This window comes from Ruditapes philippinarum, unplaced genomic scaffold (genome assembly GCF_026571515.1).
Source record: "Ruditapes philippinarum isolate M1 unplaced genomic scaffold, ASM2657151v2 ctg239_1_1_1_1, whole genome shotgun sequence".
Lineage (NCBI taxonomy): Eukaryota > Metazoa > Mollusca > Bivalvia > Venerida > Veneridae > Ruditapes > Ruditapes philippinarum.
Window position 1 is genome coordinate 165,221 of NW_026858173.1, and position 25,628 is coordinate 190,848.

Below are 25,628 nucleotides of genomic sequence, written 5' to 3' on the forward strand. Positions count from 1 at the left end.
TCGCGAAAACCCCCATTTGACACACGGAGAAGAAACGGGGAGTTTTATTTACATGTATATGTTATCTAAAAGTGTACATAATATTGATTTAATCAGAAACGAAAGTAGAAGTTGACATAGGAAAGAAGCGGCCATATTTCTTGTAAGTAGATTTAAAATACTTTTTAATTCTAATTTATATAAAATGATTTAAATGTAATATGAAGACAATATTTAGATCAACATAATTATATAAATAAGTCTTGACGTTTTTGTTTTATTATTATTATTATTATTATTATTATTATTATAATCATTATTATTATTATTATTATTATTATTATTATTATTATTATTATTATTATTCACGTTTGTAACTTGAAGACTCTTAATGATTTTGGGGTGAATGGGTCAAAAGTCCCGGTCACATTGACCTTGTATAGTTTCCCATTAATTAATTAACAACCATTTGCGGTAAATATAACGATCCGCCCCACTGGCGATTCGCACTTTAATGACAAGCCCCACTTTAGTGACGATTCACGATTTGCATTAATTTGGTATACTTTTTAGATAACATTAATTGAATTTTGTATTTCAATGCAAACTGGAAAAAAAAACTTTTCTTTTTCGGTATGTTATATAAAAATATTTATCTAACTTGACCATTCTTGAAGGAAAATGATTAAGGACATTGTGTCATAATAATTATAAAAGTGGGGCGAATAGTTACCATTTTTCACATTGATAACACAGCACTATTTTGCACATTAACTTTATGTCATAACGGTTTTTAACAACAAAAAACTTAATATCCGATGGATCCTTGGCACTTAAACGTCACAGGTGCACTGGTCCTGGGCTGTAGAGGACACCTTTTTGTATGCCAAAAGCAACAATGCATGCAACTTCGGACATGCTGACGAGGGAGGTGAAGGGCGACACATGTTTTACAAGCATCTTTTGTTGTTTTAGTTTTAATAGGTACGTTAATTGAATCAAAGTTGCGTAGGCACGGTGCATATTCATATCGGTACCCTCTTTGCGAAATCTGCTGAAACGGTACCCTCTTTTTGCACATGCACAGGCCACTCTCTGCTAAAAACAAACCAGCGATGGATAACAATACAGTAAAAATTCAATATAATAAGGAAAGAAGGTATGACACGTAGAAAAGATGTATACCACGGAACACTAGAATGTTTTATCTATGTGCTGATTTGTCATGGTCCCGTTTTTCATGTACTACAAATTCACAATAAGCTACAAAAAATCGACATGTCTTGCTTCGCCCATCACCTCGACATATTTTTTGGGCTGAAATGTAACCTGTGGCTTGATTATATATGCATCATACATATTTAGTATGTTCATTTACATATCATCTTCGGACAAATGGCAGTACATTGTCAAAAATAATTGTAAAATTCATAAAAACACCCTACTTTCAGTTTTGCAGCGGCACGGGCTACCTCTCTTCATTTGAAATTTTATATCACAGGTACCCTCTCATTTTTTTACACATAGGTACCCTCAAGGCACGACATATGCTTTTATTTGCGTTAATCGTTAGGTATGTAATATTTCTTTATTTATGTAAATATTACATACTTAACGATTAACGCAAATAAAAGCATATGTCGTGCATTGAGTATATATACCTATGTGTTAAAAAAATTGATGTTTTTTCAATCAAATAAGCAACCTACTAGTATTTAATGATGTTCATGAAATGAACACATGTACGTGAGCGCATAAATTATACTTTTGTGTACTCCCATTAACCTTTACATTTCTATCCGTGTCAACAGTTTATGCAACCACCTAAAATCATACACGTATTTTACTTACTAAGATACCAGTTCACAAGTCATCCTAGGTCCATGAAAACCTTGGCATAATATTAATTTCCCCTTTAAATCGAAAGTAGAACAGTTTTATTGTTTATTGAATGAGACTGATTTTTTTTTGTTATGGACTTGATTATTTTAGTATGAGCCTGCGGCGATTATCTATTACTATTTTATTCAATGGTTTTAATGAATTTAGCTAAAAAAATGTATACGAATGTAATACTCTATTTATCACATAACTTAAACAAGACGGTCAATTCAAAATATGTTTTCATTGAGGTGTTGAGACTGTAGTAGTTGAGACTTGGTGTATTTTTAAAGATTTTCCACATGTGGTCCCTCAATTGTAATTTTGCTAACAATTCTGACATTGTCAGGGCTGTTTATAGAAAAGCAAAGCTGAACTTGATAATTTAAAATTCACAGAGTAATATACAGAGAAAACTTAGATCTAATTCAATTCATTCAAAACCATTCGCAAAATATCGTCTCTAAATTTTTTGTTTCATTTTTACAGTCTGAAAATTACACTTCATTACATATACATAACTGTTCTTTGTGACATTTGGACATACTTAAGTATCCCACGAGCAATAACTGCCTAATGCAATATGAAAAGCAACCCAGCGTTCGTAAGACAGCCATTCAACAAGTCAAAGTTTTCCAAGTTCCTAGTCGCTTTTTGAATGTTTACACATCTGTCAACAATAATTTATTGTCTGTAACAATCCTAAAATGTGTTTTCTTTCTTATAAAAAGATATGTATGACTAACAAATCCAAATGAAATCCCTCTGAATTAAACTTTCAAAATGCGCATGGTCTAATATAAACTTCCACCGAAAATAACGGAAATAATGTCGGCATGGTGTGACTATTCTACTAGAATTGTTTGTTTTTATTATTAAACCAAGCGACCATTCATATTTTTTGATGAAGATAAACGATATTATCACCATTTAGCATTGATTGTTGAACTTATTTATTTTAGCTCAAAACTTCATGTATTTATGAGAAATGCGTCTGAAATTGAGTGCTACCGATTTTGATATTCCAGTTAATATTGGGGAAATTTCATTTAAAATGATATTTTAGCCTTAAATAAACAAGTGACAGAAATTTTGCTTGTTTATTGTATAAGATGCTATTTCATTTCATTTCGCGAGAAAACTGTTTTTAAAGTAAACTTTCATCTCATATATCCGCTGTATACATAACTAATATACTAATATGCTTGCGTCTGGTGGTTTCATGCTCATTCTATACATGTATATGCAGTTCCAAGACCATGAATTTAAAATATGAAAATATAAAAACTATGATACATGTTTAACAATAACACATTCTGTCATGAAATATCTAAATTATTTTCATTGACACACACACATAAATTATGCCGTATGATTTTCTATGTTTTCTATTACTTAAAACATTTTCAAATAATGAAATAAAACGTACAAAAGATGCAATAATGATATAAACACGGACATCTTATTTGCAGCACCAGACCTGAGATTTAGAACAAAGATGAAATTTTGCTGCTGTTTTTCAACAACGCAGTTGAGGCAAGATATGGTAACTCATTTGCTTTGTCCATGCATGATCCTATTATATGTATATTCAAATATAGTTATTATTTTGTTCATATAAGCAGACTTATATAATATAAAATTGTGTTATTATTTTCAATTTTAGTTTCTGAAACATTTTGAATTGACAAACAAGTACGAAAAAAAAAAGTTTTATTGGTAATATTTCGCCTTTTTGTGTAACTGGAATATACAGTAAAACTTACTGAAAGCCTTACTAATACTCTATAAACTATTATAATTCTAAAAAGAATTAATCGTTATATAAATTGGTAATAAGGTATTAGGTTTATAGTTTAACGATACTTCATATTCAGTAATAAATATAATAAGATTAAATTCTAGTATAATAATTGTAAAATATGTATACACACAGTGTTTTTTTTTCAACAAAATATTCGGCGAAATTCTCCCCATTCCCACCCCCCTCAAAATAGTATGTTTTTCCCCCCTCAAAGCTGAAATTTCCGCCTATAATATGGCAGCCCAAATCTGCCTGCAATGAATATCATTTTTTTGCAACTAACTGCCGAAAAATGCTTTATTTTATGCCTGTTAGACTTACTGTTAAGCAAGGTTTTTCATATAGGTAAGGGGAGCTACTCCTGGTGTCCCAACAAGTTTATCATGTGACACATCAATATAATTTTAGATCCGTATAAAAATCCCCCTCCTATTGCATTTTTTCCCCTCCAATGGGCACCGACCCCCTTCCCCCAAAAGTGAAAAAAAACACACATGCAAATGTATATTATATTGTATATAATACTTGGATCATGCTCTCTTTTATTTTTGATTTAGGACAAAGTAGACGAATCTACTACAGAGTTCGCAAAACATTTTGACACACACACAGCAGAAATAAGAACAGTTTTTCAGGAATTACTTAGTTTATTCCAAGAATCACTTAATGATGGTATGTAGCTGTCATTTATTTCGCATCATGTATATAGTTTAGGTTGGTATCGCGTGAGTTGTTATTGTTTCTAAAAGGACAGGTTATCTATAGGAAAGTGTTCATTATTTAACATTTTTCGAATTAAATTTCTTAAGACTTGCTATTGTCGTTTCGTCCAATTTCATTTCATAAATACTTGGTACTGAATACTAACCAAATCTAGTCTTTGAAATTATTTTTCTAAACGTCATAATTACCTATTTAGTAAAATCGCTCACAGATTCAAATGTTCTGATTTACCAAAGTAAACGTCTAACGACTCACTTGAAATATTGCAATCCTATTGGACAATAATACTTAAAAAAAAAAACATTTAATAGTGGACGTTGGCAAATACATCAACGTAAAAATAGGTGCACGCGATGTTGTCACTAACACATTATTGATAAAAACTGTATGTCTTTCCGGATATTAAACAGATTTCCGGATAATGAACAGATTTACGGGTAATAAACAGATTTGCGCGAAATGAACATAATCATTCTCTAAATTGTGTTAAAGTACTTTCGTAATGTTACAAAATAAATACCAAAACTATTTATCTTGTTTAAACAGGTGCCGATGATAAAGAACATCTTTATTACAGAGAAAAGATTGAGACGCTTTGTCTTCGTTATGTGAAATCAGAAACGGTATTATTAATTTACTTTAAAATCCACTTTGAAGAGAAATTATGGGAAGTAGGCCTTTCTTAGAAATATCAAATCCAGTTTTGAAATACACCTTTAGTCTCGCACGGCAAACTGTCAACGGCATTTCAGAGGTTTTTCCCAGAATTATATTTAAACACTGGTTGTACTGTGTAGTAGGACTGTCATAGGACTGTGACTTATGGTGATCGTACGTTTATGACGGCAGCCCCTAAACTCTGGAATGCCCTACCTAGAACACTTAAAAGCTGTGAAAGCCAGGGTTTTAGAGAGCACTTAAAACTCACTTATTTAAGAGGTTTTATTTGGACTGATTTTTTTTATACCAGTGTCGTTTTTTAAGAAATTCTTAAGTCTTAACTGTATTCTATTTTTATGTGTGTTTTTTTAAACTTTTTGAACTACATTTGAATTGAATTTGTGACTTGAGCAATATAATATTGATGTTTTAATTTCTTTTTGAATATTGTATCATTCATTTTGTTATAATGTACAGTACTTTTGAACGTGTTAATGAGCATGAAAAGAGTGCTTAAGAAGTTTGGTATATAATAATAAAAATAATAATAAAAAAATCCTATTTAATAAGGGCTAACATGTATTAATGTAAGGCTTAAGATGTTAAAAAAGGTCTAATTATTGAGTGTCCTTTCTTCTAAGCTTGACTTTTTTTGATATTGTATTGTAACAGTCATGTCTTGTCCGCAAACTTAACTTTATACATGTTATAAGTTCTTGGTGTATTATCTATAACTTGGTCACAACAATTTTTGGAGCAAGACCTTCCAGTAGACCAGACTAAAGTTGACCTACAGTCATAAACGACCTTGACCTTTAAGCTCGAATGTCTAAATTTTTTTTTGCTGAAATTTGCTATATATGCTATAACTTTTATTTTTGAATGGATTGTCATCAAACTTATCCATAATAATCTTTAAGCTTTAACCAAACAGACATTGACCTTCAGTCATAGATAAACTTGACCTTGAAGATGAAAGTATTGAAATTTTCATTTTTTTATTTGCTGGATATAACTTTGTTCTTGATGAATAGATTGATTTCATATTATAACACAACATTGTTTTAGGATCATTACACTTTGATGTATATCAAGCTCTAATTGACATTGACTCTACTATGACCTTGACCTAGAAAAAAAGGTAATATTATTGAATTGTTACGAATTTTTGCTGTAATTGACTGAAGAATGAATTATCTTCATACTTCCAAAGTGAAGATCTTCTAAATGGTTAAACTGACCTTGGGCTTTAAATGACATTGACAGTCAATTTCAATGCCAAATTATTTAAATTTGTTTAAATTGTCTTTACTTGCTACTAAACAAACATATTGAATAATTGAAATGTGACCAGGACCTGAAATTGACCCTGATTGCCAATGTCCAAATAAAATTCTCTTGTTTTTTATTCTTATTCTGGCTATAACTTTGCTGTTTATAATTGGATGCACTTCATACATGTATTTATTTTTATTATCTTTTTGGTCAGGATCTTCATGTATATCAAACTCAATTTGACATTGAATCATGTATGACATTGACTTTGAAGTTCAAATTATTTATTTTTCACTTATTATCACTATAGTTGGCTGTAACTTTGAAATAAATCAATGGAATTTATAAATTGATTTTCACTTGGAAAAAAAACAACCTTTTGGACAAGACCTTCTAAAAGGTTGAACTGACCTTGATTTTTTGCTTTAAATGACCTAAAACAGCAAGGACAAAGATTTGAATTTTGGTCGTGTTATATATGTACGGATTTGATTCATATGTGGACAGACTAAACAGACATATGGAATAATTTTGATTTGACATTGACGTTAATGACCTTGACGGTCAAATTATTAAATTTTGATTTTGCTTTCTTAACTTTGTCATTTATTATTGGAAATGACTCCTACTTGCACAAAACAACAAGTGTAACTAGACAGACCTATTAAAAATATAAAATGAAAACTTATATTTTGTTTTCTTTAATGTTCTTTTAAAAGATTTGTTTAAACCGTTTTTTGTTATTGTTTTTTTTGCTTTTAGAAAAAACGAAAAAAAGTCGAATCCAGCAGTGGCTCTTGTTACTTTAAGTAATGGAAGGTAAACAAAATGTTTGGCAAGGTTTTTTTTTATGCGGGGGATATGGTTGAGAGTGGTTTATAAAATGTCTCATTTAATTTACAGAGAGTATTTTTGTTGACAGGATTTAGATGCACTACAAAATGCCGCATTACTGTTTACTGAAAGACTTCTACAACATTTTCCAAGTAAGAGGAAAAAAACAGATGGTTCATACGAAACAAGATTGCTAGAAAATTATCTAAAAGTAAACAAAACAGAACTTCCAGTCTTAAGTGTCATTACAAAAAGCGATGTAAACACCCAGAGGAACAAGGATAGAGATTTGGAAAAGAAAGTTGTAAGTAATAAAAATGACACAATAGCCCTCGACAGCAAAATAAATGAGTCAACGAAAGAAAATCAGAAACTTAAACCATCTGTTAGTTCTGAGGTTGCAGACAATAAGAAGCGTAAAGGTCCAGGGAGGACAGAATTGAGAGAAGATGAATTACCGTCTTTAAAGAAACCACTCTTGACGGAAGAGGAGAGGATGGTCAAACGACAAGACAGTACCAGTTCTAAGCGGAAACTAGGTGACATTGATGGTACACAAAAAGAATATGTATCATATTATGGTACACAAAACAGCAACAATGACAACAAAGTAAAAACTAAAAACAGTGAACTTAATGAGAAGTTACAAAAGAGCGAAGAAGATAAAGACACCTGGAAAAAAAGGACACTGCAAGAAAGAAGCAAAAATGAACAAATAATACAAGAGAAAGCTGCAATAGAAAAGGAAATGAATGAAATTAGTCGTAAACTAAAAGTTAAAATTGATGAAGAAAAACAATTGAAAGACAGTTTGGAATCCAGAAGTGCAATGATAAATGAAGAACAATGCATTTCCAAAAAACTTAAGGAGGAAAAAGAAGCTTTAATGAGAGAAAAAGATAAATTTCAGGAATTGTTGAATGAGAAACACGCTGAAATAGATGATTATGAAAGTAGACTTGAAGAACTTTCAAACCTTTCTAGTAAGATAGAGCATGATGCATCCGAGACAGAAAAGAAATTAAAAAAGAAAATTTACGGCTTGGAACAAGACCTTAAAAAAGAAACGGAACAGAACAAGCAACTTAAATCACAAGTCAAAGTACTGTCAGAAAAGATTACAAATCTTGAAACAGAAATTCGAAATGAACAGGAGAAAAATGCAAACAAAGAAACAAAAATTGAAACTGCAGCACTTCAACTGAAGGACGTAACCAAGAACTATGAGGAATTGAAGTTAAAGCTTGTACAAGCTGAAGAAAATACAAGGTCAGAGTTGGAAAAATCCAATGCGAAAATTGCAGATCTTATACAAGATAAAACGTCACTGGCGAAGCAGCTGACAGGTCTGAAAGACAACATGCAGGACCTACAAACTACCCTTACAACACAAAAGACAACATACGAAGCAAAGATTTCAGATCTGATGCACAATATGGAACAATTACAAGAAAAGAAATTGGAGGCAGAGAAAACGCTTGCTGCTCTTGAAGAAGGCCACAGGGAACTTCAACAGTTGTATGAGACTGCAAAGGAAGAACTTGATCAATTTAAGCGTATTAAGACAATACAAAGTAAGTACAATATCGTATGTTTGTGTATCGTAACAAAGGGAATTGCAAAATAATTATTAATTCACACATCATTTTACCATCAACTACAACTGCAGTAAGTAAGTGATATGTTTGTAATTAGTTTAAAATAATTAAATGGATTAAAAGATATAAATACTACAGTACATGCTACCATTCCTTGTGTCTTTCAAAAGGAGTTATTACAAATAGTGCGTCTGTCATTTATCACACTCGTATATAAGTTAATTGATTAAAAATTTCCAATAAAAAGTACACATTTCGTCAATGCAGCATTTGCTCTCATGGTAGTTTCTTTAATTTAGTGAACACTGTTGTATTTTTCTGTTTATTAATGATACTAAAATTGTTCCGTCAGTCAAAGGCATTTCTAATATAGGCCTTTACATGTCAAGCGACTAAAGTATACGATAGTCTTTACTTTTTGAAATGAATACGGAAATAACTGACGTGTAAAGTTTTATCACTGTTTTTTAATAGGTGTTTAAATGCTTTGTTTTCAGTTCAACTGTATTACAACAGCAGATCCTCTTTGATTTCGAAAGTGGAAAATGAGCTCAAATCATTGCTGAAAAGAGAGATAGAAAGTAATACGACGCAATTAGAGTTCTTTAACCGTGAAAAGGTCAATGATATTGACCCAAGTGAACCACTACTTATTATTTGTATATGTGCTTCAAGACTTGGTACGGATGCAGCAAATGCAGTACAGTCTTTGAAATGTAAGTAAAGTTTACTTAATATAGTCAAGTGCATTCGGATCGTTGGTTATTGCAGTAATTGCAGACACGTCGTCTCATCATGAGATTAGTAATTTAAGTGTCAACCTTATGGCTGTTTCTTTGAAGTAAGAGAACTTTCAAGTGGCATCTGATAAACAAAATTTTGAAAAATCAACTAATTATTTTCTGACAGCCATTTACGTATCATTTTGATTGCACAAGAAAATGTTTTTACTTAACTTCAGAAAGCTTGTTTAGTTTATTCGTTCAAATTCATTTTAGTTTGATAGACTAATTTAACATTTTGTATTGGACTTGCTTGTTGAACGGGGAATATTCATTATCAATTATTTTTTCAATGACATTCAATACGATTTTTCTATCTAAATAAAGTTTTGAAATTTAATTTGTTATATTAATTGTAGAATATAACGAATTCAAACAAAAAATGATCAAGAGATTTTACAGTTGTTTTATCTACTTTCTTACGACTTACATTGATTATATTTTGTTTCAGTAACATCAAATATGGCATTGCTAGTGTTTCACCACAAGGACGACATGCATACTGCCAAACCAGCCAGTGAGCATGTACTGAACTGGAACGAGTATAAACGTTTAGGCGCATTTTTTGACTTTGGTTTTCTTCAGGCAAAAAGAATATATTCGTGTGAAATGAATGATCAGAACTTCAGGAAATATTTTGCACTTCATACGTAAAGAACATTAAACATTTGATACCTTTGCCAGTTGAATTATTTCGTCAGTTCTTTTCATTTTACTTCAGCAGCTATTTATAGCCACAAAAACAAATGTATATAAGTGCGAGGAATTGAATGGCACTGTACGTCGCCCATTAATGATTTGAACATATAAATACGCAAGCTTTCTGCTTGCCTGCGCGTAAATAAGACAGTATATTTGTAACCAGGTTCAATAAAAACAAAAAATAATGTCTCTATATATTATATAGTCTTAATTCATCACATATCCAGACATAAGAAAGATCTGGTACCTTCTAACTATGTTTCACCGGGCGGATAGCTAGGTGCGATCCGGCACTAAAGAAAAACATCTGTCCTAACCCAAGGAATTTTAAAAGATGCCTATTCTGTATTGTTTATTTCAAAGGGGATTTGAAAATCAAAAGTGACAAAAGTGACCTAGCGAAATCAAATATTTAAAAAATTTGGAGTGTGATTCAATACCAGTTAAGTCGCGGCCTTTGAATGAAATTATATTATGCGAGCCTCTGGCGAGCAAAACATTATTTTATTCAACGCGTTCAATAAATCAAGTAATGCAAAGCCATACAAGAACTGTTAACAGATAAACTATATTATCTGCTAATATTTAGATCGCCTCAACGCTATATTTGTATGACTCAAAAGACGTCACGTCAAATCATATGCACGACTACGGAGTCGCAAAAGCGGCACGGGTACACAAATGTGATAATAACAAAGAGTATGTAAGACTTCACAGATGTGCAGACTCTATACCAGCGGTTTTTACATCTACTTTGATAGTAATGTATTATTGCTTTAAATGCATTCGCATTTATGTGACAGCTAAATATCGTTTTACATGTATATATAATTATTTAATATTTATCATATTTAGTTGTTGATATTTTTAGTCTTTACATATACTTGTAGAAATAAAATCATTTAAAAACAAATGTGTTATGTTACTTTCTTTATTTATATTCAGTAAAATCGAACCTTGAAACGTTAGATTGAACTATTTTTTCCAAAGCATGTCTTTTAATTCATTTACTCTGCGGATGTTCCCAAATTTTGACATGAGTACACGAAGCCGGTGCACTGGAAGCACATCGTGTAAGTGACCGGTGATGTTGTTATTTCCTTCCCATCACGGTAATTAGTTTAATACTTTAGGGTCCAATATACTGTGCTTTATTTTCATAATTATTTCAACATATCACTACATTGAAATTTGAAGTTCGAGGAATGAAAATATATCTCACAAGCAAAATGTATCGTACTAAAATGATTAGCAGTGTTCTTATTATATACTCGCATTTTGTAAAGTTTCGGCCGATGAAAAAGCACCGCTCAGCCAGTCACAAATGACCCGCTTAAACTTATATATTATACTAAACTCTTATCAGTATTATAACTTCTGTTGTCTATAATCTTGCTCTTAAAATGCTTCAAGGATCAAACTCTAACCAGAACATTTCAATATTTTTACTATATTACAAAACAAGTAGAAAAGTTATTTATCAACAAATATACAAATCCCCTTGGAAAATGGAAAACCCACTGCTCACCAAGCCCGTTTGCGTAAAATGATAAATCGAAAGTAAACATTATAATACCGTTTATGTATGGCAGGATTCCAAAACCGGTACCACCTATTATATTGAGGTTCTTACCACTTAAAGATATCCTTTGATCATGCCGCATAACTAGTAAACCACTTACATTATAAAGCAAATATATTCATGTGAGTTATCCAAAAAGTAAAAGCGCGTAATAGCAACTCTCTAATGAGGAGCACAGAGCTGCTGCAGTTGACTACCCTTTTTATTTGATCAAAGTTATCTTATGCAACTGGAGGGCACCGCAAATAATGCCTAAATCATACACTTTTTGGGCTTTTCAGATAGCATTCTGTATCATACTATGATTTTAGTGAGTGTGTATATAAATCGACTGTTAAAGAATAAGTATATCATTTTTAGTTGGGACGTAGTCCCAACTAGTGCACTTACAAACCCGAAATTTCCAACCATACAGGGTAACGCCCACTGCTGTGACGTTTCATCGCCACTCTATATGCTATATTGTATTTCATAACATATCAACCCGAAGCTGAATTCACTTAGTCGATCACCCGACCATGACCCACGCCATAACCGCCGCCGAGTGAAAAATAGGCTCTGAAATCTCTGAAAACTTCGATTATTGCCGAAAACAGCAAGAGCGCAAAAGACAAGAAATATTATTTGTTTGAAACATAAGTCAATTGAGCTGAATTAACCCCGGTATTAGAACGTACGGATTACAATTTTGGAAAGGTCACAGTAATTCTATGAATGGATAGTAAAAAATTAATTTGCGCGTCATAGTGATGTCTCGTGACGCCTCAATCTTATCTTAACTTACTCATCCCGCCTGCCCTACTCCAAGCACAATTTTTTTGTATTATATTCCAGAAATCTTTATATAGCCACAAATCCTATTCCATCGGAAAATTTTGTAGTTTATAAATTGCAAAGTGGATATTGAAATAGAAATTAGCCAGCAGATGTAGATCAATCTATTCGTCTCTATATTAGCCCCGCATAATATATCAGGTCTAATTAACACATCTAGCAATCACGACAACCTTCCTCGCGCGTCTCCCCTATATCTTTTTTACCTACTTCACCGAGCATAATTAGTCAGCCCTGTTAAGCTCATAAGGTGAAGTTATAAAGCAAAATATGTTATTGAATTTGATGAATAAAAATCATTAAAGTACTATTTATTGATGCCAATTGTTCCGAGGACAAAAACTTGGCATCGTAAAATAATTCGAAGTAATTTGGAGAGTCTCGAGTCTTTCGTACCCAGACATTCTCATCACTACGTTAAGACTGCAAATCCGACAGATTTTACAAATTGATTATTACACAGATGTCTTGCCTTTATAGCAACACAACCCGAAACCGGCAGATTGATGTCTACAATTTTTTGGTTCTTGTCACGGCCGTTACGTCTCTACCAAATGGCACAGGTAACGTTGCGTGGCCATTGACTTACACTATACCCCCGTTCCCCCTCTATAACAACCCAAAACCCTAAAAAAAAAATATGAAAAAAAAAAAAAAACCATTTTTTATTGACTATAATATTTTAGTCATAAAATTTGTTTTTTTTCATAAGTTTTTTTTAGGTTTTGGGTTGTAGAGGGGGACGGGGGTTATAGTGTAAGTCATGGCCACGCAACGTTTTACCTGTGCCAAATGGGCACATTCTTGAATATTTCAAGAATAATTTTATTTTTGACCTTTATTAAAATTATTATATCTATATTCTTATTTAAAGTCTAGGCCATTTCATTTTGGGCTCATCTTTTTACAATTTGAATAATTATCTGGAAAAACAAAGTGCGCAAATGATCTAAAGGTTTGTAACAAAGATTAGTGTTCTAAACATTCATTCAAATAGGGTACATTTATCTGGAAAATATATTTCAGTTCCATCATGACAACAATACCTCAATTTGGAACCCTGTTAAATTGAATTACACTTTTTTTAAATGTATGGGTAAATTCCATTTCAGTGGTTTTGAAATTTTCCTCTTTTCTCATTTAATCAAAGCTATAGTTTCCCATTTTATAAAGCCACAGGTTGTTTGAAAGTTGAAAAAAAATCACTGCCACCTTGATAATTGTTAACCTGAAAAATCTTCAGGCACTTAAAGGGATTTTGAACCCAGACCTCTTGATTACAAGGCAGACACACAACCATGTCGCGAAAATGTCACCACAAACAGCAAGACTGTTGGAAATGATCTATTACCTTTCTCTCAATACACAGGGTTGAAGTAATTTATACAGTGTTTAAATTAGACATTTATATATGATTTAACAAATTTTTGACACTACTGGATATTACATTTTTTTCACAAATCTACATGTCCTAAAAAATAAAGATCATAATAAAATGATTAGAACAAATTTCTATTTTAGTGGGTAAAACTGAGGAAGATAATATGAAGAAATATTTATCATATTTTAATTATCATAAATTTTTCAAATTTAATTATGTCATATACATGCTGTACCACCAATTCAATAATATATTGTAGTGTAAACAGTATAATAAACATGTATAACACATATATACATGTTATTATTACCACACACTTAAGTAGTATAGATGAATTTGAAAGGAAATTCTACTAAATTATTATTTCAGGGAAATTCTTTAAAAAAAAAGATCCCCAAATTTTTAACCCGTTTTAATATTTTCCCCCCCAACTTTTGGTGAAAAAAAGGGGGGGGGGCGGGGGGGGGGGGGCTGTTTTTTTAAAAACCATGTAGCTGAAAAAGTACAGTTTAAGATTAAAACAAAGAACTAGAAGATTATTACAAACAGACAGGTACTTATATAATATTTAATGTATATTTCACAAAACCAACTGTTTTCCAAAAAAAAATTAATGGAAAATCAATATTTGACCTAGAGTCATAAGATTGACAGCAACAGTGGCGTGTGGGCATCCGTGTCCTATTGGACACATTTCTAGTTTCACTTATTATACTATGTAGAAATTTTGTGAACGCAAACTCCTCTTAAACCGGATGGCAGATTTTGCTTAAACTTACAGTGGATGAACACCTTCAGTGTAGATGGTAGTAAAGTGAAGAATTTTTGCTGCGACCAAATTTTACAGAATTATGGCCCTTTGTTGATTTTTTTTTTCACGATAATTACGTATGTAGAAATTTTGTGAATGCAACTCCTCTTAAACCGGATGGCAGATTTTGCTTAAACTTCCAGGGATGAACAACCTTAATGTGTAGATCGTAGTAAAGAAAGAAATTTTATGCTGCAAACCAAATTTTAACAGAATTATGGCCCTTTTTTTGATTTTTTCATTTATATAACTATGTAGAAATTTTGTGAACGCAACTCCTCTTAAACCAGAGATGGCAGATTTTGCTTAAACTTCCAGGGATGAACAACCTTAATGTGTAGATGGTAGTAAAGGAAGGAATTTTTGCTGCAACCAAATTTTAGAGAATTATGGCCCTTTTTTGATTTTTAGTTTTCAACTTGTGGCACATGTAGTCCAAAAAAAATTTGACCTCCTAGAGTCATAAGATTGACAGAACAGTGGCTTGTGGGGGCATCCCCGTGTCCTATGGACACATTTCTAGTTTTCTTCTTAGTGTGCCTCTTATTGCTAAGATCTATTTAATTGACAGACTGTTTTTTAAAGTTTGAAGGGATAATCTTTGAAACATCTTCAGATTGGTTATTAAACTAACCATTATTTACTTTATTTGTTAGCAATAAGTAATTATACCTTTTAAATTGTATGCCGTCGAAACAAAATTAATTGTATACTGTCTGAATTGGTATACACACCAGTCTCTCACAACGCATTACTCACCCCAAATGAGGGTAAAAAATAACTCTGACATAAAGAAGTCTGTGTAGGGATGACAATTTTAAATTTAATAAAACACAATATATTGTTCATTGCTCATTGTTTTTCAGAGTTTAATATTGCAAGTGCAAATTTGATAGTTCCACTGTGTTACTATGTATTAAAATATTCAAAACTACTTTCACTTTCTGGTTTTAATTTAAACTAACAATTGACGAAATACGAGTGTTGAACGAATACCAAATAAAGGATTGTCAGAAGGAGTGTTTTGCGCATGTTTTGAGTAAAAATGATGTAAAGGCTATTACACCAACAGAGTATGGAAAAAGTTTAATTTTTCAAGTGGGCCCGATTTTCCGTTTTGTTTCTATCACTTCGGTGTTTAAAGCCGCCATGTAAAAGTAGTGCGTTCCATCATGCTTAGAGTGGTTTCACACAGGTCAGTAAGACCGGTGTACACAATGTACTGTCTGCACATATGTGTCAGAAAAAATATCACAAAAAAGGAATTTAGTATTACTATGAGTATTTATTAAAGAAATTGTATTTCAAATAAATTTAAATAAGTATTATTGAAAGTCATTTTGTATGACAGACACACAAATCTAGTGCTCTGCATTATAAATGTAAGAAGAGACAAATAAGATAAGCATTTTTTTGCAAATTATTGCACTTCATATAATTTTTATTGCTTTTTTTTAAGGTGGACCATGTGTCACTGTCAAGCGAATGAAGATAAGCATCACACTCGGTGGGAATCTCCAGTTTCCAGATGTAGTGATCATAACTGTATAGGCACCATTAAACACTTTGGACTAGTTGGAGATTATTTTAGAGGGCTAGTCTGAATTGAATCCCTGTCAATAGTAAAGGCCAGTCATGAACATTGTGTTAAAGGAAAATGTTAAAACTCGGATTTCCCGCTTAACCAATCATTACTTTACCTTATATTCAGTGCGGTAATGTAGGAAATGGTTACTTTCTGGAACGGAGCTGTCAATTATTTTTAATTTTTTAGCTTGTTAGTGTTATTCGTCGGACAGTTGTGAAGTAAAGACATCGCAGTTTGACTGTATACAAGTTGCCTTAAAGAAAGTATGTCGAAATCTTAACCAGTTATTCGTTGATTTTGTAGAAATTGACCAGAATTCACCTTTGTTTACACGCATCGCTTGGATGTCGAAACGACATGCAATGACATTTCAGTGAAATTTGGAAACTTGCTCGTATTTTGGAGCATTTTGTAGGATTTCGATGAAGTAAGTGTTTTATGATAGGATACATTATTCCTAGAGACAACCACAAAAATAAAATAGTGATCTGGTGTATTTTTACGAACAGTTCTTGTTTGTTTTGCATGATACTTTTCTCTCGTAAGGGGACCTTTATTCTTTATATATAGTATTATGAGCGTATATGGGTAATGTGGTATATTAGTTGCCTGTGGTGTTTATCATGTATCTTAGCTTGCCTGGTGTAATGATAAGTAATAAACCTGAGAATTGAAACTATGAGAATAATTGTTGTTATAAGTCCCTTATATTTTCATTAAGAGGGACTAATAGCTGACCCATTTCTGTATGTCAATGAAAGCTGAATTTTGCTATAACTTCAATGGTACAAAAGTAAGGTTCATCCATACTTGGTATCTGATATAGAACTATACAGAGATTTAGCATGTTATTATAATTTATGCTCCTGAAAGGGAGAGAATATAGTTGCGGTCTTAACCATCTGTCGTATGGACTCAAGTAATATTATGGATAAATATCTGTGTTCATTCCATTACAGACTTGTACTTTTGGGAAAAAGGTTGTCTCATGTGAGGAAAATATGTTTTTAATGGTGTTTTTTGAGATTTAGTTGATAAAGGAAAAAAACATAGTCTGAACTTAGGAAGACATTTGTACCTTCACACTCTTGTCCGAAATATGAATATAACTAGATATGTATTGAAGGATTTTATGTAAACTTCACAAAGTGATAGAGACTTTTAAGAGGAAGTGCAATGTTCAAGAAACATAAAACTCTACCTTGCTTCATGTTTTAATTATATCCCTTAAGTTAAAAATGCTTATTCCAACTATCAACTGAATCTACATCAACTTGAACGACTCGAATTTTCCAATGTGTCAAAGAACCATAACTCCATTCCTATAGTTTTTAGCTCACCTGTCACACCAAGTGACAGGTCGAGCTTTTTGTGATCCTTTTCGGTCCGGCCGTAAACTTTTACTTTAAATGACATCTTACTCCTCATAAACCACTAAGCTAATTTCATCCAAACTTCACAAGAATGTTCCTTTGGCTGTCACCATTTTAAAATTGTGCAAAGAATTTAATTCCATGTGTCTGAACTCCGGTTGCCATGCAAGGAACCGAAAGAAAAAAACTTTAAAATATCATCTTTTAAAAAAACCCTAAGAGCTAGAGCTTAGATATTTGGCTTGAAACATCCTTTACGTGAGTGTCTACCAAGTTTGTTTAAATAAAAGCCCTGGGGTCAAAATTGGACCCCACCCCAGGGGTCATTGATTTTTTACCTATGTGCATATAGTAAAAAACTTTATAAAAATCTTCTTTTTAAAGAACCCAAAGAGCTAGAGCTAAGATATTAAGCATGAAACATCATCTAATGAGTGTTTACCAAGTTTGTTCAAATAAAGGCCCGGGGTCAAAATTGTCCTGCCCCCAGGGGGTCATTAATTTTCTTTAAATGCATATAGTAAAAACTTAAAAAATCTTCTTTTAAGGAACTAAAGGGCTAGAGCTAAGATATTTTAGCATGAAATATCTTCTTGTGAGTGTTTACAAAGATTGTTAAAATAAAAGCCCGGGGTCAAAATTGGTCCTGCCCTAGGGGGTCATTAATTTTCTTTAAATGCAAATAGTAAAACTTAAAAAATCTTCTTATTAAAGAACCCAAAGAAGCTCTAGAGCTAAGATATTTAGCATGAACATCTTCTAATGAGTGTCTACCAAGTTTTGTTGCGAAATAAAAGCCCCGGGTCAAAATTGGCCCTGCCCAAGGGGGGATCATTGATTTTCCGCTATATGCATATAGTAAGAACTTCAAAAATCTTTTTTAAAGAACCCAAATAGCTAGAGTTTATATTATAAGTTGAAACATCTTCTAGTGAGTGTCTTACAAAGTTTGTTCAAATAAAAAGCCCTGGGGTCAAAACTGGCCCTGCTCCAGGGTTGTCATTGTTTTTAACAGTATGTGTTAGTAAAAACTTAAAAAAATCTTCTTTAAAAAAACCCAATAAGCTAGAGCTTTGATGTTTAGCATGAATCATTTTCTCTATGGATGTCTTCCAAGTTTGTTCAAATAAAAGCCCTGGTTAAAACTGGCCCTGCAGGGTGTGGGGGGGGGGTATATACAGGTGAGCAACCTCAGAGCCATCATGGCCCTCTTATTTAATTATCTACCTTTATTATACATGTACTTAATTATGCTTGTCCAGAGAAAATACTGGAAAAAGAGTTGATGAAATTTGATTAAACTTTTACACAGCGAAAATAAATCAAGTGAAAGAAAGTGTTTTTTCAAATAACCCTAATTTTTGTGTCGCCTTGAAAAGGTGACATATAGGGGTTTCTTTTGTCGGTGTCGTTTGTCGTGTCCCGGAGCATAACTCAGTCACTATAAGTCTGATTGACTTCAAACTTGGTATGCATGCTTCTTTTAATAAACCCGAAATGCAGTGCACAAGGACCGGTACTCTGCAGTTCTTATTTTTTGAGTTATTGCCCTTTGTTAATTTTCATACTTTAATTTTGTCCGGGCCATTTCTCTTCAACTAAAAAAGCTATGGACTTGATACTTCATAGGATGATAGATCTCATTAAGAAGAAGTGCAGTGCACAAGAACCAGTACTCTGTACTTCCTAATTTTGAGTTATTGCCCTTTGTTAATTTTCATACTTTATTTTGTCCAGGCCATTTCTTTCTAATGAATAAAAGCCATGGACTTGAAACTTCATATGATGATAGGTCTCATTAAAGTAGAAGTGCAGTGCACAAGAACCAGTACTCTGCATTTCTTATTTTTTGAGTTATTGCCCTTTGTTTATTTTCATACTTTAATTTTGTCCGGGCCATTTCTCCTTAAGTATAAAAAGCTATGGACTTGAAACCTCATAGGATGATAGATCTCATTAAGAAGAAGTGCAGCGTGCACAAGAACTGTACTCTGCATTTCTTATTTTTTGAGTTATTGCCCTTTGTTGATTTTCTTTCTTTATTTTTGTCCTGGTCATTTCTCCTCAAGTATGAAAGCTATGGACTTGAACCATCATAGAATGATAGATCTTATTGATAAGAAGTGCAGTGTTCAGAAACTGCTGCTCTGCACTTATTATTTTTTAGTTATTGCCCTTTGTTTATTTTTCATATTTCATTTTTGTCCTGGCCAATTTCTCCTAAACTACATTGTTCACAAGGCGACACATCCGACTTGCGGAGTTCTAGTTTCTAGCTTTAATTTTACAATTATCATCTCTTAAAATACATGTTCAACAACTTTTAAAAATAATGGTTGTCTGGAGTAAATCTTTTCAATGATATCACACTCAAACTAAATACAGTTGTAGAGACTAGTGAGCAGAAGTCTTGTGTCAAATAACCAAAATTCTACATTACTTAGTTTTTGAATTATCTCCGTATATATTTCATGATACTGTTCAGAGAGAGGATTAAAATATTGAAGGAATTTGATTGAAAACTTTATAAACGTTATACAGTGAAAGAGATTAGCATGAGAATTGCAGTAAACAAAGGCCATTATAAAAGTTCTAATGACATGGTCACATTCATATAATGTGATGCAAAAAATATTGACCATTTGAGTGTTTACTTGATACTGATACAGAAAATTTGATATATATCACAATTGATTGTTTTTTCATAGCTTTGTCTCCCTTTATAATGTCATGTGTTAAAATAGTCAAGCTTGCAGTTTCCTCTGGTAGCTCTAATTTCACTTGTTGCTCTTGTCAAAAAAGGCCGAATAACGGTTTATGATGGACCTACACATACATGTAACCTAAATATTATATTTAACATGTGTGTCATAGAATAATTGTATCATCTACTGTTCATTTACTGAATTGTGCACTTTATATTTATCAACCGGCAACACCCTTCACTCATTGAATTATCTGCCCCGAAATAGAAAAAATAGTTATTTGATCCTTCATACGTCCCAACTGCAGTGCCTTCAGCACTTTGATTAAGACCTTATGTCCATAGTGTTCTCACTAAACCGAAAGTAAATACGACATACCTGCCGAAGATTTTTGGATGTGACACGGCTTTAATTACATTTAAAACCGTGGATGCAATAACAATCTCATGGCAGGTGATTCTATTTGTCGGACATCGTTTTCAATCATTTCTCCTAAATACACAATAACAGTATTCCTTTTACATTAATCAAAAATGTCTGTTTTGCTATAATTAAAAGTCATAGAATCTCTTTTATTACCGGTTTGATAATTAATACTTGGCGACGTTTTCTGAATGAGTTTGCCGTGGTATGTTTGTACTAATTCAAAATGTTGAACACATTATATAATATTAAAAAGTATATCTATAAGGCATGAGAGGCCGCCATACATCAAAATATTTCCTCTTTTTCATGACTTCAGGCTTCGGGTATCACCTGAACAATGGAATATGATAAGCGATCTTTAAGGAAAAGAAAATCTGATCAGAATAATCTTGTTGTTGACAGAGATGTCAAGAAACTATACAATCCCCGGCAACAAAAAGTTAGAAAACAAGAACTGAAAGACGAGAGTAAAGAAGAAGGAAAACTAAATGCCAAAACCCCAATTAAAGATGGACTTACGAAAGGTACTTGTATTCCATATGAACAACCTGAAAAAAACCAGGGGATGGTTGAAGACGTAGGAAGAGTAACAAGAGGAAAGAAAAAAAGGACAGACAGTGGCAAGAGCAAAGCGCCGGATCAAATGCGTGCCCCCATACGAGCGAAAGGGAAAGAGTCAAAAGTAAAAACTCATAACTTGCAAGAGAAGACATCTCATAAAGACATATTGAAAAGGAAGGTAGAAGCGTCGAAAACACGTCAACAATTTAAGAATAATACTGGCGGAATAACAAATGAAATTAAAGATTTAGAATGTCTGAAAACTAAGAACGTGAATCTGCAAAAAGAAATAAAGACGCTGCAGGCGGAAAAATGTAAATTGAATATTGAATTGAACAGGAGTAAAGGAGATGCAAATAAATGGAAAGAAAATGCTTTGGCGGAAAAAGATGACAATAAACGACTTAAACAAGAGAGAGCTGCAATGGAGAAGAAAATTGATAAATTAGGTTATGACCTCCAGGTTAAAATAAACAATGAAAACCTCTTAAAACATGATCTGGAGACTCAACGTACACAACTCAAGGAAGAAATACGCAGTTCAAGAAAATGTAAAGATGATTTAGAAGCGTTGCAAAGAGAAAACGATAAAATGCACAAACAGCTGAATGACAAAGATGTAGAAATGGTAAATCAAGTTGAAATCCAGAATAACTTATCAAAGAAAAAATTTGAGACTGCACAAGAACTAAAAGAGTTGTCCAATAAGCTTATTAAAATGAAAGATGATGCGCTAAAAAAAGAAAATAAACTACAAACTGAACTCGCCGAATCTGAAAAGCATCTTAAAACTGAAAGAGAAAACTGCTGTCAGCTTATTACTGAGAATAAGTTACTGTCACAAACGAATAAAGAGTTTGAAACAGAATTGTTTAATGTTAAGAAAGAAAATGAAAAAAGAGACAGGCAAATTGATAATTTAGAACGTCAATTGAGAGATGTTTCTAGTGAAAATAAAATGCTGAAAAGTAATTCGGTTCACAATGAACGTGTAAGTGAAACGAAAAAGGCAACAATAGAAAATGAAATGGCGGACCTACAGCGCGACAAAACATTACTTCAAAAGAAGATATCAGTCTTGAATGACAAAATACAAGAGTTACAAGAAACCATTACAACAGAAACAAAATTGCATGAGACAAAAATCTTAGATCTTAAGAGCCAATTAAAATTGGTTGAAGATGACAAATCAGAACTAGAGAAAACACTTAATTCTATGCGGCAAGATCACAAGAAACTTCAACAGATGTATGATACCATTAAACAGGAAATGGACCAATTGAAAGCCATTAAGACAATACAAAGTATGTAAATGATAAAAGTTATTTTATGAATAAAAGTAAACACAATTTAACCACAATCATTCTTGAAAATCAGGAATTAAAACCGTTAATCAAACTGAAATCAATGTCCATTTCAACGCAAAGTTTTTGAAAGCTGTTTCACGTCACAGATGAGGCCTGCAACTAAACATTGTCTTATTATTGTTATAGATAGAAATTATAGATCTAGTAGTAAAAATAATTTGTTAACTTATAACACATGTTTAAAAGTTGCCATGAAGCTGTAAATTGTTTGTGAAATTGATTGATTGATTGATTGATTGATTGATAAATTGATTGATTGATTGATAAATTGATTGATTGTTTTTTTTATATTTATTTAGGGTGGAAAATTGAAAATTTGATACCGCTTATATACAAATATAATAATTTATGGGTGAGGAACGAAGCATTTCATTATCTTGCACAATTGTTTGATTCGATGTGACAGTAAGTAATCTACAGCTTTGTATAATCTCTAGGGTTTTTTTGTTTTCAGTCCAGTTGTTCCATGGCAGTAAAATTCCGTTGATTTCAAAGGTGGAAAATGAGCTTACAACATTATTAAAGAAAGAGATGGAGAACGAAATGACGAAACTTGAATTCGTGGAATGTGGAAGTAATACTGACGTCAACCCAGATAAAACACTGCTGATTGTATGCATAAATGCATCAAGACTAGGAACGGATGCTCTTACCGCAATTAAAACGTTAAATGGTAAACTAGAATATCTTCATTTTGTGATGATCATTATAATACATGTATTTAATAACGCGCTCTTCCACAAGTCGGTCGAATGTTTCTCTAGTGTTCTCTTTCTTTGGAATATTGACATTTTAATGCTGCGAATGAGTATATGATTATACACACGAGTATTCATATGACTATTGAGTTTGATAAAGTTACAACCACTAGTTAAATATGCAATCTTTCACATTTCGTTGTCTTTTCCTCGTATTTTCCATCTAAATGTTCATAAAGGTTTGTTCAGAATACGAAGCTCTGCAATGTAGAAAATGTGCACATATAAAGATACATATAATAAGGTTCATTAAAAGAAACTATTCGCTCAAAACAGTCTTCAAGTTCACTAACAACTTACTTATTATTAAGCCCCTTGAGTTGCATTTCAGAATTGTTGCCACTGATGAATTCTGCGCGATTATAAGAAGCGACTAAATGTATTACTAGAGAGAGATGTTGCATATTCTTATTATCTCCAACGTACAGACTTAATCAAACAGAGGTTGCGATTTTCATGTAATTTTGTTGTGATTAATGCTTCCGAGGGATCACACTTTTCCCAGATTCAAATAAATGGATTCTAATACATCTGTAAACTTCAGCAGGTGTAGTGGTTTTGACTCCCGGTGATGCTTTAAGTTTGTAACATCCGAGTTTAACCAAACTCATCTCTCCTATTTCTTAAACTGTGTTGGTGCGCCTTAAAAGCAAAACAAAACAACAAAAAGTTTTGGGAACATTTCAAAGGTATTGTTAATGTTAGCGATCATGTCCATAACGATTTTCTTTTGCTCTTCTAGTGACCTCGAAAATGGCATTGCTGGTGTTTCACCATAAGGATGGACATGCACTTCCAAGCCAGGCCAGTGAGCACGTACTGACGGGACACGAGTTTAAGCGTTTAGGCGGAATTTTCGATTTTGGCTTTCTGTCTGGCAAAGGCATATATTCGTGTGAAATGAATGACCAAAGTTTGAAATATCTTGTAACCTTTTTAAACAAATGGTGTACAAAATAACGGTTTACAATAAGTGAAACTCCCCGCTAAAATGAGAATGTTTCAAACAATAATATACAGTACAATACAGAAAAATGCAACACTGCCATTTGACACGTACAAGTGTAACAATTTTATATGTTGTAATAAACATAAAATAAATATAAAATCTTACTGCTATTTTAGTTTTTAAATAAGTGTACTGACTAAACTATATAATGGGATGAAGAAAGGAAATCAAATATTATGTTTGCATATATTTAGGCACTTAAATGCTGATGGATAAATAAATCAATAACATGTATGAAATATAAATGCGCTATATTGTTAAAGATATGATGGTAAAATGCTGATGATGCTATAACAATAATAATTTAGAATTGGAACATTTTACTTAAAAGATCCTGTATGTTGTAATAAAGGATGTAACAACACTTAAGTGAACTTTTATATATGTATATAATTATTCTTCAACATCCAAGAATATTTCAGATGTGTACTGCAAACGTTTATGCGCAATATACGTAATCATTAAAAAGATTTCTAATAACCTCCCTTTAATTACATGAAATGTAAATTCGGTAATATCTTTACAAATAATGCATTTTGATCTTACAATATTGATAAATCTTCATCTGAGCATAAGATTTATGATAAAAAAAACATGCAAAAATTGAGTTACAGGATCTTTAAGTTATAAATAAAGATAGAAAAAAGACTAAAATAAAACTTAAAAGCCGATATGACAAATATTATCTTATTATGTGCAAATTAAGTAAAGTATATTTGAACAATTAAAATGCTTTGTTGTTGCCAGTTGTTGTTTGTTTTTAATTGTCAAGAAGGGTAATCTGTTTATAGCCTATGAAATTGACCTTAATCCCATAACACTTGACCAATTTAAGTGTAAAATTGTATGTGTTTACCAATACATATACAAAATTTTGGATGTTATAATATTATTGGCATTATGATAAATGCTTTACATGCTCAACATTATTCATTATATCAGTAAGTATCTATATGGGGAAAACATTAGATCTTTGGTCTTTCGTGTGAAGAGCA

The 25,628-nt window shown here is 32.2% G+C and overlaps 1 protein-coding gene across 1 annotated transcript; it reads left to right on the forward strand.

Moving 5' to 3' along the window:
- Positions 1 to 20: 20 nt before the first annotated feature.
- LOC132752393 (major antigen-like) lies at positions 21 to 25,370 on the forward strand. The gene is made up of 10 exons (XM_060742714.1): positions 21 to 142; positions 3,333 to 3,406; positions 4,222 to 4,336; positions 4,934 to 5,010; positions 7,245 to 8,730; positions 9,252 to 9,470; positions 9,988 to 10,053; positions 21,274 to 22,803; positions 23,321 to 23,539; positions 24,367 to 25,370. The coding sequence occupies exons 2-10, from the start codon at positions 3,359 to 3,361 to the stop codon at positions 24,582 to 24,584; spliced, it is 3,978 nt and encodes a 1,325-aa protein (XP_060598697.1). The 5' UTR covers positions 21 to 142; positions 3,333 to 3,358; the 3' UTR covers positions 24,585 to 25,370.
- The last annotated feature ends 258 nt before the right edge of the window (positions 25,371 to 25,628 follow it).

What these genes read in the sequence shown, in the direction of transcription:
- LOC132752393 (XM_060742714.1), top strand. Translation starts at nt 3,359, where the DNA reads ATGAAATTTTGCTGCTGTTTTTCAACAACGCAGTTGAGGCAAGATATG. An exon ending in CCAAGAATCACTTAATGATG is followed by an intron (nt 4,337 to 4,933) that starts GTATGTAGCTGT and finishes TTGTTTAAACAG; the next exon opens with GTGCCGATGATAAAGAACAT. An exon ending in GTTATGTGAAATCAGAAACG is followed by an intron (nt 5,011 to 7,244) that starts GTATTATTAATT and finishes TTTTGTTGACAG; the next exon opens with GATTTAGATGCACTACAAAA.